We start from the raw sequence: 19,090 nt of genomic DNA, 5'->3' as shown, positions 1-19,090 counted from the left end.
ATGGACTAAACCAAAACGGATTTGTTAATTTAAGCATTATCCGCATTAATGAAGGGGCAAAACAAACTTATAAATAACTTGGTCAAGCAGAACCAAAAAGCTCGGACAAAACTTGAGCAAACAAAGATATCAAGTTCTGAATTCTGATCTACTTTTTGCCTTTGAATATTTTCTTTGAGTCATCATGTTTGCTTGGCAATTTCTCACATCCCCTGCTGGGAAATGGCTGGGATTTGTAACAGCCATTTGGGTTCAAGCAATCAGCGGCAACAATTACACATTTTCCAACTATTCTCATGCTCTGAAATCTCTCATGGCACTTACCCAGCTTCAGCTTAACAACTTATCTGTGGCTAAAGATGTTGGCAAGGCCTTTGGGCTCTTATCTGGCCTGGCTTCCGATCGTTGGCCGACCTCCATTATTCTCATTTTTGGAGCAGTGGAAGGGCTCATAGGATATGGAGTTCAATGGCTGGTTGTTAGCCAGAGAATCAGTCCTCTTCCATACTGGCAGGTATACCAAAACACACATTTCTATAATGCTGTCTAATCGCACAATCTGTCACGTTATGCTGTCACACTGTTAATTAGGACGCTTGAAGCAAATTCTTATTTGAATGTGTGAATAAAATGGAGAATCCGAAAGTTAATTACATGCTTTTTTTCTTCTTTGTTTTTGGGTTCTTGATAATTGAAATCATTTTCTGTTCTGGATGTAGATGTGCATATTTATGTGCATGGGAGGCAACAGCACAACCTGGATGAACACAGCAGTGCTAGTGACCTGCATGAGAAATTTCGCAAACAACCGCGGTCCGGTTTCAGGCATCCTTAAAGGGTATGTAGGGTTAAGCACAGCAATCTTCACAGACTTATGCACTGCTCTATTCTCCTCCAACCCCTCCAAATTTCTTCTTATGCTAGCTGTAGTCCCTGCCATTGTTTGCCTCACTGCTGTCCTGTTCCTCAAGGAATCCGAACCGGCTTCTACGCCATCAGAGCAGAAACAAGAAGCAGAGTTCTTCCGTGCCTTTGATGTCATTGCCATTGCTGTAGCTGTCTATCTCTTGGCATTTGACATCACTGGAACTCATGGTCATGTTCTCTCTTTGGCATTTGTCATAGGACTTGCTGTCCTTCTAGCTATGCCCTTGGGTGTACCTTTGTACACTTTTCTCTACACACCCAGCGGCACCGAACCCAGTTGCCATAATGACGATATAGAACATCAAATTAAGGAACCATTGCTTGCTAAAATAGGAGCGCCAATTGAGAAGCCACCAGAGATACAGAACTCAAATGAAGGCATTAATTTGAGAAATGTTGTAGGAAAGCGACAGCCATTGATTGGGGAGGACCATACCATTATTGAAATGGTGCAAACGTTTGATTTTTGGATCCTGTTTTTCTCATTTCTTTGTGGCGTTGGCACTGGAATGTGTGTCATGAACAATATGGCACAGATGGGGCTGGCACTTGGCTACCATGATGTCTCCATTTTCGTGTCACTTACTAGCATTTGGGGGTTCTTTGGCCGCATAGTCTCTGGCCTAGCCTCGGAATATTACATTGGGTATGTTCTTTCTAATTTCTCGTGTCACTTATTATCAATTTACAATACCTAATACATTATCAATTACACTTGCTATTAATCTACTTAATATTGTAGATTGATACTCAATATTAAACACTTTTTTCCTCACTCATGTAGACAGGTTAAAGAATAGCATACCAAACTAGGGTTCCAAATGTTGCTAACCATATATTGATCCTTTTTTTTTTTTGGCAGGAAATGTGGCACCCCTAGGCCTCTTTGGAATGCATCTGCTGAGGTTCTAATGGCACTTGGGTTCATAGCCATGGCTTCAGCCTTGCCTGGATCTTTCTACATTGGTTCAATTTTGGTGGGCATGGGCTATGGGGTGCTTCTCACCATAACAGTTCCAGTTGCCTCAGAGCTATTTGGTCTCAAATACTACGGACTTTTGTACAACATTCTCATCCTCAACCTTCCTTTGGGCTCCTTCCTCTTCTCTGGCTTACTTGCTGGTCTTCTATATGATGCTCAAGCAACTAGCACCAGCGGCGGTGGGACCACCTGTGTTGGGCCCCACTGTTACATGCTCGTGTTTGTGATCATGGCAATTGCTTGCATGCTTGGGCTTGCACTGGATGTGCTGTTGGCATTTAGAACAAAGAATGTTTATGCCAAGATCTATGACAGCAAAAAGCACACTACGACCACATAGTTAATCTTGTTGCTTGCGTTCTCTCCTCGTTCACGGTGTTGTGAATGATTTGTTTTTGCAAATGCTTATTATTTGTACAAATTTTCATATTTTTTCTTTTTTATTTGGAGTAGGTAGGAAGGAAGAGTCGAATTTATGATGTCGTGTAACATTGTGAATGAGAAATATCATTAGGCCAATTGCTAATTAGTTACAAATTGTCATTCTTTAATATCGGCATGAAATTGAACTCACACCTCATCAAAATCATAACCTATTTCTTTAGCACCTACTTTCTCAACTCCTTTTTTTCGTATCTAATTTATTTTTGTTTTTCTATTTTTTCGAATAAGCATTTCTCAATTGCTATGATGATTCGTTCATACACGTGTGAGTGATTTTTGATTGTGAATGAACAAAAGTCACAAGCTAGCAGCTGACCGTGGGCTGGTAGATGGGCTTTAACTCATAAAACAAGCCGAGGGCCCAATCACGAGCCAACTAAAACGACACCGTGACGCCCGCGAAATAATGTGCACCCTTTGTTTCCGTACCAACCTGCTAAAGTGAAGAGACTGAAGTAGATCCCCGAAGACGGAGAGAGAGCGCAAAGAGTGGCAAGGCAGCCAACAATGGAAACTGGAACAACAGGAACAAGTGTCAAGGCTTCGTCTCTCAGATGGAAAATTCTTCGTCAAGCTATTCTCCGCAAACCAAACGGTGCCTTCCTCTTCCTCAATCTCTCTCTCTCTCTCTCTATGATCAAATACAGTCTGAATTTGTTGTTGAATTTGAATAGTTTGTGAACTGTAGCAGATGAGCAATCTGAAATCGGCGTTAAGCGAATTACGAGGAAGACGAGGCAGGGCTTCAACTTGATACCATGCCATCTCGTTGACGACCCATCTCACTCGAGCGATGTTACCGTCTGCTACACCTTGCCCATTGACTCTGCTCCCGAGCTTTACCTAACGTGAGCTTAGAATTTTGTATTTTTGAAAAGCTCATCAAAATTGAATCTTTCATTTCAATTTCTCATGCTCAAACTTAAGCTTGCAAAACCCAAGAGCTCGTGTAAGGGTACTGTCCAAGTTGTTTTATTTTCTCTACGTGGGACATCTGAAACATGGCACAATGAGCTGATAATATATATATTTTTTATTAAAGGGTCTTGTTCTTGATACATTGTTATAGATATCTTTTATGTGATTGGTGGAATTTTTTTTTTGGCGCAGTCAAAGAGTGGTTGACCATGCTGAACTCAGTGACTTTGAGATTTGTAATAAGTACAATATTGACAACACTGGGCTTGTTTGTAAGTTCCCATTTAGACAAATTGGCTACACATCTTACTGGTTCTGGGATTCTGAACAAACTTTTGGTTTAATGTATCTTGTTCATGGTTTTGTACAGGTCAGTGGCCATCAGAAGAGGTTCTTGCATACTTTTGCTTGTCACACGCAGACATGTTCAGGTTGTTATGGGTTGTTTGCTACCTTCTGATACAGCTTTCAACGTGCATTTTGCTTCTATATGATTTCTTTGCATTTGATTTCTACTTTCTAGGTCTAAGAGAGTAATTGAGCTTGGATCAGGCTATGGCTTAGCTGGTTTAGTTATTGCAGCAGTCACTGAGGCATCAGAAGTTGTAATTTCAGATGGAAATCCTCAAGTAGTTGATTGTATCCTAATCGTATCGTGCTAAAGGTTAATAAAGATGGGAATGCTAGTTATATGAGAAACATTAAACAAGTTGGCTTATCCTATCTGATGATTTTTCAGAAATTTTGCTCCGAAAGATGCATAACTGAAGCAGCTTGATAGGCACTTACCCAATTTGGGATCGGTCTTTTTCCATTTCCCTTTCCAGGGGTTGTAACTGTACATGTCCTAATTGCAAGTACAAAAGAAGGTTTAAGATTGTTTGTATTCTCTAGCTGTATCTTTTATGAAAGGAGGCTGTTAAGCTCTGCTCAAGTTTTAATGCTTGCCTAGGATTGATTTGGAGGGTTTCTTGTGCCCTATGAACATGGTTCTGGCTTGGGATCTTTTCAAACCCACAAGTCATTTCACGTTGTGTTGTCTCATCAAGGAACCGTCTATTACTAATAGAGGTTTTTTTTCCCTTCTCTTAAGTGAATTTGGAAATATCTACTTGTTTCTATTATTGTGTTGATTCAAAACCAATTTTTCATTCAGTGAATCATAACCTGTTATGTCCAGATTCCTTAATGTTTAGATATTCAGCATAATATTGACGCCAACTCTAAAGCATTTGGTGGTACAAGAGTGAAGTCTATGATGTTGCATTGGAATCAGAACGAAATTTCAAATATCTCTAGCACTTTTGATCTCATTGTTGCCAGTGACTGGTATGTTCCTTTTGCTTTTAAGTTTCCATTTGAACAATCTGTGCATTTTCCTTTTCCATTAAAAGAAGGGAGGTAGTGATTGAATCTGGATCAAGATAATGTGCCTTAGTTACCACAAAGCATGTGGCAAGTGGTATGGACTTCCCAATGATTTCTTCTTTCTATCATGAAGACATGGAATTTGGACTCAGTTGATGCTATGGTGGTTATCAGGATAGGCCCAACTTTTTCTGTAGACCACTTTATATTCTCAAATGGATATGGTGGATTCCTCTTTGTTTATATTCAATTGATATTTTTTATGAGTTTGGGAGTTTATTGGTGAGGAAACCTTTTGTCAATTGCAATTTAGGTTGACCTGGGGAAATCTAACATCTTGGTTTTGTTCACTAGCTGACAAGAGGCATTTGTACTGAGTATGTAACATAATGCATGAACACACATGATTGCACACTAAATGGTTTCAATTTTTTATGCTTTATATTTGGTTATATTCATTAACTTGATATGGCATATTCACAGCACTTTCTTCAAGGAATTCCACAATGGACTTGCTCAAATTGTCAAGTTCCTGTTGGGAAAAGTTCAGCCCTCGGAAGCTATATTTTTCAGTCCTAAAAGGGGTGACTCGTTGGACAAGTTTCTAGAGAAAATCGAAGAAAATGATTTGCGCTTCAGCATAACAGAGAATTATGATGCAGAAATTTGGAAGCATCATACGGAGTTTATGAATGGTGCTGCTTCCTGGCCCAGCTACCAAAAAGATCACTGCTATCCCTTATTGATCAGAATTAGTGTATGAACTTTTGAACCCATATTCCTTCGTCAGCTGCACATATTTCAGGCAATATAGATTCGTCTCTGGTGGAATCAAATTTTGCTGGTTGAGCTGTGCTGTAGCATGTTTGAGTGCACTAATTATTGTAAGGAAATAGGAATTGCAGCGTACTGCCTGAATTTGGTACTACTTCCCCCACAATTTATGGATCCAGATCCGTAGTCGCTTCAACTGCATAGTCCTTCCATATCATCGTGTAGATCCTCCCTGATTTTTAGTTTACCAATGGAAGCGAAAGAATGGCATTACCGGTTTTGGTTTATTGTATTTGTGATTTCCTTTTTAAGTCTATAGGTCTTAGCAGATTTATAGTTTACCAATTGTAATGCAAGAATGAGATTGCTTTTTTGATTGATATAATATATTCATGATTTCCCTTTTAGCATGATCTAGGAGGGTGCATTGAAAGTTTTATACTTTTGTCTGAAGATTCCTCATCTTTGAGCATCAAGTCACATATTTAGCTTTAAAATACAGCCGTCCATGAGTAAACAAATACATGGACAACAGAGGACGCTGCTGAACAACGTCAAAAGCAATACTCCTTGGATCAATTAAACTAACATATTGGGAGTGGGAGATAACTTGTTGCTTTGAAGTTGGATGTCACTGCAGGCTCAGAGCAGTGAACAAGCCTCGTCCGCAGAGCAAAAAAGTGACATGCCCTGGTTCAAATTCTTAGCTTTTATAAAGGTGAGTCTTATCTCCTTGCATTCTCTTCTGTTTGATTCTGTTTTTATGAAATTTTGACTTCTCACTTAACCCGAAAACTATACGCAATTGCAAAGCACAACCTTTCTGAAGTAGCAATCAAAGTTTATGACTGATTATGTCTGATTCGATAATATGGTGCAACTTTGGGAATAATGATATAGTAGCCTTTTCATGTGAATACTGCAGTTCTCTTACCCATGCAACAAAGGTTATGTCTTATGCTATGAGGTTATTTTAATCTGTAAGCGTATTGACTTGAGGGATGAAGAAAAACTCCACGGCACTGGTCTCTCACTGTAGTGTCAGACCCATTTTTATTGTGGGTCTGTTACATTTTGTGTGTGAGAGACTGGGGCTATGTGCCGGCCGGGCATACAGAAGTTTTTCTAAAGGATGACCCAAAATGGGTTAAATTTGATAGAATTCATACTGAGAAGGAAAAGAGTATATTTCTATTACTATTGATGATGGGTTACAGTCAATGTATCAGTCAATAAAGACTACCGTTTTCTTTTTTTTTTATTTAACAATGGAGGTAAAAGGTGTATATATATACACAAGAGACTATACAGGAAACCCTAGGACAAGGACCCCTGATGATGACTCATCGGATAAGAATAAGGAATATGCTTGTCCTTGTGTTGAATATGCCTTTGTGACCGTTGGAGCATAGCAGCTGTCATAGCATGGGTGTGTTGACCATTTTCTGGTTTTTGCTGGGTGTGATGATCATTTTGATCAACCATAGAGTTATGGCTAATAAAATTGTTTTAAGGTAACATGTTATGTTCACATTTCTCTTATTTTCTACTGTTTTTTTATCAAATGATCAACAGATGGTGAAAAGATGATGAAAAGATGGATTACGAAGCACCACAATTGAAAATGGACCGCAGTCATGATCAAATATCAATCATCTTATCTCGAAGAAAAAGTTGGTTTGTTTCTGTCTTTGTAATGCTTGCTTTGTGTGGTTCTCTCCCACTCAAGTTGGTGAAGAATCACCTCTTTGTATGCATATATATGTCCAGGATGTCAAGCTCCAAGCAACTCATAGTCATAGGGCGGCAATTTGGATCATACTTGCGTTGGCCTTTTTAGGCTGGTTTGCTTATCTTACTAGCAATTATAATGATGTTTTAGGATCTTCCAACAAACACAAAACAAGAATCATTTCAGAATTGACGTTTTGAAATCGCATATTTTCTTTTGGCTTCAGGCTGTGATAATCAAAATTGGAGACCCCTACAAGCACTGCTGCTGTCCAATCATGAATGCTCACCACTTACTTCCTATTCACGCTACACGTTTTGCATCGAAAAGTGATTGCGCAAGTGAGTCGCGACTAATTTTTTTGTCAGACCTACTGTGAGTGGCGTCTATTACAAAGGCTGCCCCTCGCATTAGGTCTCCCAGTATTGTTCTTTAAACATATAACAAGGGGCAAAAAAGCACATTTTTATTTCTAAACAAATGCTTATGCTTTATGCATTAATATATGTGTAAGTATTGAACGCTCAAAATGGGGGGATTTGGAAGTGGGTGTTGCTGTTGCTGCTTTTTATAGGGACTCCCAAGATCAAGGATGCCAATTAGTGGACTCATACTCCTTTGGGACATGAGTGGCTGCCTGTCTGCTACTATAACTGTGAAAATGAGAGGGCCAAGGAGATGACCAAAACCAACATGCTTCGGAGAGCCATGGAAGGTTGGGCTCTTGTTGAATCCCCTGCGGCCAAATCTGCAAGCAATGATGAGGCCAGTAAGTCCGACCCGGAATCTGACCCTGAACCATCGGTTGTTTGTGAAGAGGAATCTGTTGCGGATTTTACACTGTACAAAAACATATTCCATACCAAGTTAATGTCAATTATACGCATAATTAGCGTATCATTGAAGTCAAATTACTATTTGAAATCAACCTCAAAAATACAACTCAAACACTTTAAACGAAATATTCTATGACTTCACAATTTAGTTTGTTACGTCATTTGGAGAAAGAACTTCCATGCAACAGTATATCCGAATTATACATACATGTTACGTTGTTAGACTATTAAACATGTTACATTGTTGGACTATTAAGTCATTATTTCGTTTTCAAAATTTTTTTACTCAAATTATTTTGTTTAAAATTAATAATAAATTAACAACTTAATATTGTAAATTACTCCATGATAATACCTTGGAAGAAGAGAAGCGCAAAATGTGATCGTATAGTCAGCACCCGTACACGTAAACGTACTGGATGCATCGTCGTAAGCGTAGCTGTACGATTTGGGGCACGCGGACTTAAACAGCTGCGAGTACATGGACGGCTTACACGTGGACGGTGACCCATACTCGCCGTTGCAACAATACTCCGGAGTCCCAAACGCGTCGCATGCGCTCTTGCAGGCGCCGCCGCCGTCTACTTTGAGCTCGGCGGGGCACCGACGGTTGAGGTCCGTAGCGCAGCCCGTGGACGCGCACGTACCTGATCCCCCGCTCCCTTCAACGATCATAGGTAAGTTATAACCGTCAACCAGGCTGACGTCATAGAAGTCTTGAGAGCCCGAGCCGAGTGTGAACTCGGCTAGAGTGGCTGGCAGTGCAGCTCCGGCGCCGTTGCACTCAAGCTGGCCCGAACCGCAGTCGCCGGTCGAACATGAGCCGTGGCCCGAACCGTCGAAGTTGCAGCCGGTTCGGCCCCAGAAGCGGCCGGACCAGCCTGTCGGGGCTTGGAAGGAGCGGGAGCTGCCTTTGGCGAGCTCGAAGCCTGTGCTGTCCAGCTTGGGGCTGCCGGCGCTGGCTAGAATTCCTGGCCATACTGTGAAGTCACACTTGTTTGTGAATGTGAATGTTGCCCCTGTGACCCCTGCAAACCAAAACCAAAGAAAACATAAACATACATACATATATGGTCAAATTATGAATATTTTGATTGAGTTATGAAAATGTGTGAGGAACCCAAGTGGTGAAATTGGTTTAATTGTTGCAATTTTGGGTTTTTACCTTTGGCAATGATGAGAAGGAGGAGGGTGATGCAATACCAAAATTGAGTACCCATTAGGACTTTTGTGTGTGTCAAATTTGGTGAATTAAGATTGTTTAGAGATGGTGGTTCCAATCCAAGAGAGAAGAAGGATAGAAAGGCAGGGCCTTTATCTTTGATAAATCAAAAATGTCAGAGAGAGAGAGAGAGAGAGAGAGAGCAGAGAATGGTGTTTAATTCTCTCACACAGACACTCTGCAAATGGCAAAGGATCAGTGTGAGAGAAAAGGAGAGGGAGAGAAGGAAGAAGAAAAAGATTGTGGGCGTGGTGGGAGAATCTTAACCTTCAGCTGTGAGGCTCTATTTGTAGAGAATTGTAGAAACAAGGAGGAGCGAGATAGCAATGGGAGTGTCTGTATCACCACCGCCTCACAGTCATGGGAAGCACTTTTGCTCTGTAAAAATATTACCTGCCAATTAAGTTTGAGCTTAGTGTTGTGAAATCACTATTCAATATCACACTTATTGGGTAAAGATGTCTTTTTCATCTGGAAATCAGCTGGAACCTGCTTGAAGGGCAGCAGCCACCTTTTCTTTTTGACACTTGTCTAATTCTTTTTACTAATACAGTTATTTTTTAATTTATCCCATCACCATGAGTTTGAGTATGATTTTTTTTTTTTTTTTTTCTGGTAGAATAAAAAAAATATTTCTTTTCTCTTCTGTTTTTATCTCTGTTATGAAATAATTGTCTTCTTCTAGAAACCCAACAAGAACAAAAAAATAAAATAAACAAACCTATAGTGATAAATGATAATTATTATTAAGGTGAAGAGAAGACCATGGCAAGGGCGTGTGGGAAGCCACGTGGGAGAATATCATTGGAGTCAAATGCACTACGAGGCACCACGTGTCCACTCATATTAGTGCGGTTTCAATTCATGTCACTTAATTAATTATAAAAAATAAAAAATAAATAAAAAATCACATGCAAAATTGAGGTGGAAAATGACCCCTGTCTAGGAGGCTAAGAATCCCCGTAACAAGGCGGGGATTTGGTTTAGAGGCGGTTTACCTTGCCGGCATTGCATGACGGGGAAGCCAACGTTGCCTCAAATTAGGAGGCAAGTCACATGGTCTTAATGCGGGAGCTTTATATAATGGCGGCCAATTGTGGTGGTTGGCTAGTTGGTTTTCATGTGCTTGAAAAGCTTTTCTCAATCCGTAAACCTTGCTCGAGAAGAAAGTTATCGTGAGAATGATATTGGTGTGTTGTCGGCCAAAAGTTAGATTGTCACTCTTTATGGTTTTACGGTTTCAGTTATATAGTTGCTCTAGTTGATCAAGTGAGTAAAAATGGTCACTCTTTATGTTTGTGCAATCTTGGCATTTTGTATCCCCCGTATTAGACACGGGTTTCCAAGTGCCGACACTCCGACACTTTGGGCTTAATGGAGTGTGCGTGCAACATAGCCTCTAAATTGTCTTGATTATAAACTATGAAATTGAAACAGTGCTTCACTTCCCATGTGAAATTTATGGACCCATCACATGTACCATATGATATGTATATATATATCCTTTTTCAGGTCAATAGTTTTGTCTGAAACATCCGAGAGGAAAAGAATATTTGATGAAGCCAACAATCCACAAGCCTGGGAAATTGCAGAACCTTATGGGAAAAGGATGGCGTGCCCACTTGTATCCAAGTTCGTTGGTCGTTTCATTCAATCTTTTTGTTTGAGTCTTGATTTTAGCTTTTCAGTGGGGCAACAATGTCTAGCTTTCTAAAGGGGCAATGCCATGTTATATATATATATTGAAAGATAAGCCTTTTCAAATCGAAAGTTAAAAAAGGGTTATGCAGATAGACTCTACCTAATTAAGGCCACACCTTATCTATATATCTATCTACTTTCTGTTTTGGTTTATTTTAGACCTCGTTTATAGCAGGAGATGACTCAAATGCGTACTTTTCAACCTTATTTTTTTGAAAAATAAATACATAATTTGGACTTTGTATGCAAATTGTCGCCTGAAGTTGTTTTCTGACTGTAATTTGGGTTGATGTGTGCTAAATGCCAAATGTCACTAAGGTCAAAAAATAAGAAAGTGAAAATTGTTGAATATATGACTGTATGTACTTTGAGTAACTCATCAAAATTTCCTTTTATGTCGATAATTATAAGGAGATTATTAGTAACTTTTTCTTCCCTTATTCTTTTACTCAGCTTTACTTCCCTTTCGAATTCCATTCTCAAAATTTTATGAGTAAACACTAGTGTGAAATTGATATACATTATTTACTTATTCTCTCACAACTTAAGTTTTTTGGATTAAACCAATGAGGGTTGCTTCAGTTGGTAAGGTCCATGTATTGTGTGTAGCCACCACCAGTGTTCGGGACTCATTGGTGCGTCATCTGTAATTTCCTACATAACTCAATACCGGTGGCAGTTAGCGGTTGGGTGCCACGCGTAAGTCTTTCCGGCTTGAGATTATGGGTATGCCTGACGCTGATGGTGAGAGTAGCCAATCTTCCCTTAAAATTTTCTTCATTTATAAAAAAAAAAAAAAAAAAGTTTTTGGGATTAGTGCCTTAGAGAAGAGTTTATCCAATATCTCTAGCCAAACGTAGGGAGCGAATTCAGTGACTGGCCTTGGGGTTGAAGGGGAGTGTTAGAATTGATTCCAGCATGGCCTAGGTATTTTTAGAATAATATAATAGTAGTATATGAATACATTAACCCCCTTTCCTTGTAAGCCGGTTTTGCAACGATAAAAATTCTACCGTATGTGGCAAGTCATCTCCCCATTCTTTGTTGGTTTGGAGGGTGCAGGGTGAGGCCATATTTCGAATTTAGAAATACAAGAATGCCAACAACTATATCAGTATATGCAGCAATGAAATGTATGGAAATACATATTTTATATCTAAAATGAACTATATTTATACTAACGCCCCATGAGGTTTTCGGTGTTTTCACAAAATTCTCGAAGTTTCAAAAATTACTCGAACACCCTCTTAGGTCTTAAAGGTTTTTCAAGTTATTTATACTAGCTAAAACACCTTTGAAGTTTTTTTTGTTTTCACAAAATACCTTTAAGCCTCTCAAGTGATAAGTTATATGCCGTGGAAAGTACATGTGCGGATAAGATTTTTATCTTTTTCTTTTTCATCAGCATCATCATCATCATCAGCATCATCATCATCGATCCATCAATCCATCGATCATCCTCTTGTTTTGTATTTGGTTTCAGCACCCTTTTTTCCTTTAGTATAAAGACAAGTACGTCACCCAACCCACCATACCACTTTTGATACTAAAAAAAACATTCTTTAAAAGAAAGAAAAAAAAAGGTTTATGCAATCGGGAATCCTTTGTTTTTTAAGCCTTAATTTCACTCTATAATTAAACTTGCTTTTGTAATTGTAATTTTGAAGGGGAAAGGATGGTATTATGAATGAGTAACGGTGAAAAGGGGAAAAGGGGAGATATTTCACTAAAGTTGGCATAATCAGACAGACATGATAAGGATAATAAGATGCATTTTGGGATATAAGAAAAAGTAATATAAACGATACAAGTTTGCATGGGGTCAAAGGAAGGAAATGTAAACATGGAATGGAGCTAGGAGGCAATAGGTTGTAAAGCGTAGCTTCAGTTTTGCTTATCAAGATATGGTTATTAAAAGTGCTTTTTTAATTTTTTTAATTTTTGAATTCCTATGTATATTTTGTTATTAGGTTTAGTTGTTCACAACTCATAACAATAAATATGTATACCTTGTCAAGGAAGTTAAGGTTCCCCTCCCAAAATTAATTGGCTATAGGAAGAGTAGTTAAGAGAGAAATTGCATCGTAAACTTGATTCTCTTGGCATAGCAAAGGCTATAACGAGAGATTATAATGAGGGATTTCTTAATAGTTGTCCAATTTAGTACAGAGTTATTATTGAATTGCTAGATTGAATACCACTATTAAATTTAGCAAATTTGTAGGGTCTTTTGACAGTTTTGGCAGCCATCTGAGCCAAAGCCCACTAAGATTGTATGCTCAGAAGCCCAAGAAATTGATCAAACTTGCTTTTAGATCTGAGCAAGAATAAAATTGACTTTTTTAAAAAGTTGGTTCCTTTTCCATCGCAGCCACCAAAATGTTCAACTTCTTTTGCTTCCATTAAAGTCCTCTTAGTCGAAATGAAAGTGATTATGTTGGATGAATATGAGCAAATCTTAGAAAATCAAGTGTGAATCAATTAAGTTTCTATTGCTAAAGTTCAACATTACACCGCATAAATGCACATTAGAAAACGACAGATTTTTGTTTTCAACAATAGATAAAGAGATGCTTTGCGTAAAGGCAGCCACATTGGAGTTTTCAAACTATTGTATTCATTGTAGGTCTAGATATACTTTGAGTAAAAATATGTAATTCTTGAACATAACCACATTTTAATTTGTTTGTTTGTAATTTTTTTTGGGTCACATCCAAAACCAACACTTGGAATACATCTTTTTGATCTTTCTTTTCCATGGACGGTTTGTCGAAAATTTACACGTTTTACTTGCCTTACAAATTTTATGCATATATATGTGGTGTTAGTGCATGGGGATATGAAGTCAACGTAAATTATATAGTGTTTTCAAATGAAAGCTCCAATTCAAAATGCCCACCGAAACAATATATGTGGATGTGATCACAAGTAAAAAGAAACTTGTTTGCCCTAATTTTGCTGTTTCTGGAATTCTTTTATCACAAAAAGGAAAGTTGGGAAAGTAGCTACAAAGAAAATTATTAAAGCTTTACAGCAGCATCTTATATCCTGCAACTATTTGTGGAAATAAAGGTTTTTTTTTTTAAAGAAAAACTGAATGAATAGGATATGAGAAATGGAAAAAAAAGCACAGCCAAGTTGGATATAGCTTTCCTTTCCATGCAAGCAGCATTGTAATGTCTAGGTGTTAAAGCTACATAACTGATCAACCTTTTTATCCACCAGAAAAAATGTGGAAAAAAGCAAATTTTTTTTTTTTTTTTGGTTCCTTCACAATCTAGCCAAGACCCAAGGACTACAACAGATTGGTGGCTCTAATTAATCACAATAATCGTGCTTCATTTGAGACATTTCCTTGTCATAATATTTCCCCCTTTTTTTTAAAAGAATAAAAGCACTTTTTAATTAAGTTAGAAAAATAAATGGCTTGGTAAGTAAGTAGAAAATCTTTATAAAAAAAATTATTTAAAAAGAAAAAGAACTCTGGGTCCTCTAGCACGATGCAATGCATGCCAGGCCTACATGACATCTAAGCATAAATTCAATTTTATCCCACTAATTCAAAAGAGATAAAGTTGATTTGTTACCCTAATTATAGAGTTGATTTGTTGATGAAGCATTTTCAAGTATTGGAAAGCTTGCTTCTCCTCGACACACATTTTTCATTCCAATAACATTCTTTACTTTACTTGTTTTTTCGGGATAAACCATTTGGTCAGCTAATTGAGCAGGTCCTTGCACCAAGTTGATGGTTGAACCACTGTTTTGTTTTGTTTTTTTGGTAGAGATGAAGGCTAAAGCGACATAAACACTAATTAACAACAAACTTGGGTGTGGAAACCCTACACAAATCATTGAAAATTAACTTGTTGACATCAGCCGGAAGAGCATCCCAGATACGTACGATAGAAGACTAATACTATTGTGAAAATCATGAAGTTCAAGATCCTGGGTCTTATTATTTTACCCAAGATTAAGTTTACATCACAAGCTCCACAACCAATTGAGAATCAGACTCCAGAATTAACGTTGGCTAGCAAGGTTCATGCCATAAAGGGATAGCCCAAACTTTAGCCTGAAGCACAAAACCAATCCCCAATATTAGCAGAAAAACCTCCAAACTAGTCCCCATTACAGTCCCTGATTAAACCTCCAGCACCAATAAGCTCTTCCTCATCTTTCCTACGACCATCAGTACTTAGCTTCCACCACCCAAAAAGAGGAAATTGCCAATTCAAGAGAACCTCAACCATAGCAGACTCAAAAGAAGCACAAATGAACAGGCAAAAACAGTGGGTTAATTGTTCATCTATTATTATTAATTCCTTCCTTTTTGCTGCATGGATCTCACTCTCTAATGAGGTGAGGTCCTCAATAGTAGGCATGAGGCATGAGGCATGAGGCATGAGGCATGTTGCACCACAAATCACACTTAAATTAGTGCTAATGACAACAAATTAAGACCCACTAATTTACAGAATCTTGCCATCTTGTAATAAAAAAATCTAAACCAGGAGGAGAGACAAAAGAAAAATGATAAAATACCAACTCAGCTCAAATACCATATAGTAAAAATAAAATACTAAAAACTAAACCCATCTTGTTGGATCTAGCTGCAAAACAACTACATTTCCAGCTAAATTATTCTAGCTACTCTCTCTCTACTCTCTACCGTATATTATATAATATTTACATCACAATCTGATGAATTTGAAAATGACAAGAAAGAGATTAGGGCATGGCAGCAAAACTAAACCCATTAGGGCATGGCAGCAAAAGTAACGCTCTTAATTTGTCCTTTAAATTCCAAGGACGTGGATCATAGAGTGTATGTGTTTGTATGTATCACTAAAGTTGCGCACAAAGTTGTTCTCTCAATTTGAATGGGCCATAGCTTTGCTACGACGCCGTATGGTACCCCCCCGATACAAGTTGTAATCTCCGATGGGATTGTGGGCTCCACGGCTCCAATGTCGGACCAAAATCTGGGCCCACCACTGAGTCTCAACAGTGAAGACTACTAATAAGGTCAACATCTCTCTCTCATACGAAATTTTTTTCTTGGGGTGTGAAAACTGCAGAGAGGATCAAAATAGCTGCCGCAACCGCCAAGCTGCCGCCAAAAACGACGAAGCTCGGTGTCGTGTTACGTGAACTTGCTGAGACACCGACCGCCACTGGGTATTGCCCATTTGACGACTTCAAACTGCACCCACCGCCAATATTTCACACGAGAAATCAAAAATGGCAGCTCGAATTTGTAATATTTAATAAATATATAACATAATGCTTGCATTGCAGGTCATAAAGTAAGAACTGTGCATCATGCATGTCAATTATTAATACAAGACGTGACAACCATATCTTATTAAGTTGACAATCCAAAACAATGGTCGAATCCCAACCGACCCATATGAATAAAATCGAAAACATTTTCTCTAATTTCTGCAAAATACAATTTTGTCAGCTATAATATGACAGTAACATCAAGTGGCGGTATAATTTGTGTTACCAAATATTAATAATATGTCACGCGATATTACAATTACACGATTAATTTTGGAAAACCAATTTAGCTGAATGTCTAGACTGATTACTACCTAAAATCTACAAAAAAAAATTAGATAATTTGGATTTGAATGTCACAAAAACCAAAATAAATAAAAGAAGAGTGAAGACGGTACCTGGTGGAAGGGGAAGGACAGAAAGTGATGAGATAATTGGCGGAGGCGCAAGTGAAGGTGCTGGTGCCGTCATCATAAGCATAGCTATAAGCTTTCGGGCACGCATTCTTAAAAAACTGCGAATAAGAACTGGGTTTACATGTGTCTGGTGTCGCGTAGGCCCCACTACAACAGTACTGTGGGTCCCCAAACGCCTCACACGCGCTTTTACACGCCACGCCCTCGTCACTCGCCGTCACCTTGAGCTCCGACGGACACCCGGCGTTCAAGTCCACCACGCACCCGGTGGTCGTGCAGTTCCCTCCGGTCCCATCCTCAGGCACCACCGTCATGGGGAGGTTATAACCGTCGACCAAGCTGACGTCGTAGAAGTCTAGCCCGCCAGCCCCGTTCAGCGTGAATTCGGCTAGAGTCGCTGGCGGGGCCGCTCCACCACCGGCGCATTCGACCGCTGATGATCCACAGTCGCCAGTTAGGCACGTGAACTTGCCCGTGGTCGGGTCTTGGGAGCAGAGAGTCCGCCCCCATAAACGACCTGACCAGGAGGTGGGGACGGAGAACGTGTTGGACTCCCCGGAGTTGAGAGCGAAGCCGGTGGTGGTAAGCTGGTCCGTCCCAGCATTTGATAGAATCCCCGGCCAAATTGTGTTGCTGCACTTGTTTGTAATTGTGAACGTTGCTGAATTCCCACCTGTAATGTCCACAAACACATAAAATGCATGAGCTAGCGTTATAGAAATGTTCCAGAGTGAAAACAAAAAAACAGAGAATGGGTTTACGGGTTTCGTTGGGTTTGTGTCATTATACCTGAAATGGATCGAAGAATACAGAGAGAGAATAGAAAGGTTGAAAAAAATGGATGAGAAGCCATTGAAAATGAATGCTTCTGTCTTTTATTTTACCTCCTCCTTTTCTTTTTAGTTGGCCATGGAGGGAGGAGGGTGGTATTTATAAGGGGGCGGGTGAGGAAAGTGTGTGTCATGTGAAGGAATATGGGTGCGGGGTCCACTCCCATGTTGTCACATGGAGGAGGAGGCCAGGTTCTTCATATAGGTTTAAGCAAACTCATGTGTGGATTTGTGTCTCTAATTTTAGTGGTGGCAGAAGGTATCTGTCGAGAGCCATAATATGTTTTTAAAAAAGAGGATATGGTTGTAGCAGAAAGAGCTTTTGGAGCCATGCAAGGGATATGGTTTTTTATTGATGCCGACTTATTCCCCAAGCTCAGAAAGTGCGGCTTCATATTTATGTACTTCGGATTTGGAAGTGATCCGATAGGGGCTCAGTCAGACCCGTGAGCTTTCGGTGTACGATTTGAAAAAATAAAGTTTCCGTCACTGGGAAGGAGCAAATGGTTACACTATTATGTCAGAGTAATGCACTGGGGAACAGCCACGTTCAAGACATTCTGACACCAGTCTCCATTCCTAGGCCTAGGCAAAAACCCACGGTTACGCAAGTCTCTTGCGTTTGCGTTTACGTATATTGTTGATGTATATGAATTTCATGTGATAACGATTAAGATAGGACTGCGTAATGCAAAACACATTTTTACGCAATCGAAAATAAGATATTATGGCAAAACCCAACCAAGTGCCTCTCCAACCCACAACAATAGCAATCTCTTGTTGTTTTTGGAAAATTACAATTAAGTGGGGGGTGAAATAAAGTTCAAGGCTTGAATTAAGTTGTAAAAGCTGGTATACAATCCCTGACAGGGCCACATAGTTTGTAATTTGACATGGACAGGGATCCACTTCTAAAATACCACACTTGGTAAGCCCGGTCTTAACTTGGGAGATTTATATTAATAACATTCATAAGATTGCTCAATTGGAAAATATTTTCAATCATAAATTTTAATGACAATGAGGCGGCCATGTTGTTTTCATTCATAACAATGATACAATGATACAATGATACAATGATACAATGATACAAGCAAGCAACTTGACGACCTGCCGAGGCCAGGTGGAAGGGGGAAAGTGTCGTCTCAAAACCTCAAGGGCCAAAACGACAGAGACCCAAAAACATTACAAACAAATGGAAGTCGAACGCAGCCCATGTTCTTTGGGTTGGTTCAAAACGCAAGTTGTGGTCAACCCAGAAAATCCAATTAGATGACAACAGCCATCTCTATCGCCAAATGGGCAGACAGATCAGACAGTTTCTATAGGTAATTAACACTAAAAAAATTGCTCCACTCAAATTTGTTCGCGTTTAGTTGTAGCAAGAGACACACGTTTAACAATCTTTAAATGCCTATGTGTAATAAAAATTTCAAGTATATAGATTGTGTGACAAGATTTCCAAAAATCAGAACCAAGCTAGGGTAGCAATTTGTTTGGGCCCTTGCTATTACTACCCAAATCTATATCCCGGTTCACCGATCTGGGCCTTCATTACTCATTAGATAGCAAAATTTGAACCCATTCCCGAAACTAGGCCTTGGCCCGATTATCCATTAATACCGCATACAGAGCAGAGATTACTTGATGAAAC

General features: G+C 39.2%; 3 protein-coding genes and 1 pseudogene across 5 annotated transcripts; 2 read left to right on the top strand and 2 right to left on the bottom strand.

The window, feature by feature from the left end:
* The first annotated feature begins 127 nt into the window (after nucleotides 1-127).
* On the top strand, nucleotides 128-2,360 carry LOC110757828 (protein NUCLEAR FUSION DEFECTIVE 4-like). The gene is made up of 3 exons (XM_088244167.1): nucleotides 128-514; nucleotides 720-1,573; nucleotides 1,790-2,360. The coding sequence occupies exons 1-3, from the start codon at nucleotides 185-187 to the stop codon at nucleotides 2,247-2,249; spliced, it is 1,644 nt and encodes a 547-aa protein (XP_088100293.1). The 5' UTR covers nucleotides 128-184; the 3' UTR covers nucleotides 2,250-2,360.
* A 408-nt stretch (nucleotides 2,361-2,768) lies between these two features.
* LOC110747831 (S-adenosyl-L-methionine-dependent methyltransferases superfamily protein) lies at nucleotides 2,769-5,854 on the top strand. 2 transcript variants are annotated; one of them, XM_088244170.1, is made up of 7 exons: nucleotides 2,769-2,948; nucleotides 3,045-3,201; nucleotides 3,464-3,543; nucleotides 3,642-3,702; nucleotides 3,795-3,910; nucleotides 4,468-4,600; nucleotides 5,123-5,854. In XM_088244170.1, exons 1-7 carry the CDS (start codon nucleotides 2,861-2,863, stop codon nucleotides 5,400-5,402), a joined length of 915 nt encoding a protein of 304 aa, XP_088100296.1. In that variant the 5' UTR covers nucleotides 2,769-2,860; the 3' UTR covers nucleotides 5,403-5,854. The 2 variants fall into 2 exon arrangements, with proteins under 2 accessions (XP_088100296.1, XP_088100295.1); XM_088244169.1 differs by having other exon boundaries at nucleotides 3,042-3,201.
* A 1,737-nt stretch (nucleotides 5,855-7,591) lies between these two features.
* LOC110757784 (thaumatin-like protein 1) lies at nucleotides 7,592-9,573 on the bottom strand. The gene is made up of 3 exons (XM_021959507.2): nucleotides 9,147-9,573; nucleotides 8,337-9,009; nucleotides 7,592-7,985 (listed from the first exon to the last, which is right to left on the bottom strand). The coding sequence occupies exons 1-3, from the start codon at nucleotides 9,199-9,201 to the stop codon at nucleotides 7,793-7,795; spliced, it is 921 nt and encodes a 306-aa protein (XP_021815199.2). The 5' UTR covers nucleotides 9,202-9,573; the 3' UTR covers nucleotides 7,592-7,792.
* A 5,849-nt stretch (nucleotides 9,574-15,422) lies between these two features.
* LOC110757629 (thaumatin-like protein 1) lies at nucleotides 15,423-17,814 on the bottom strand (annotated as a pseudogene). Its single transcript, XR_015825664.1, has 3 exons — nucleotides 17,396-17,814; nucleotides 16,589-17,279; nucleotides 15,423-16,110 (listed from the first exon to the last, which is right to left on the bottom strand). The product of XR_015825664.1 is annotated as a thaumatin-like protein 1 (transcript).
* Nucleotides 17,815-19,090: the final 1,276 nt, after the last annotated feature.

This window comes from Prunus avium, chromosome 7 (assembly GCF_965620075.1).
Source record: "Prunus avium chromosome 7, drPruAviu1.hap1.1, whole genome shotgun sequence".
NCBI classification, from domain to species: domain Eukaryota; kingdom Viridiplantae; phylum Streptophyta; class Magnoliopsida; order Rosales; family Rosaceae; genus Prunus; species Prunus avium.
This window is presented reverse-complemented; position numbering and strand designations above follow the sequence as displayed.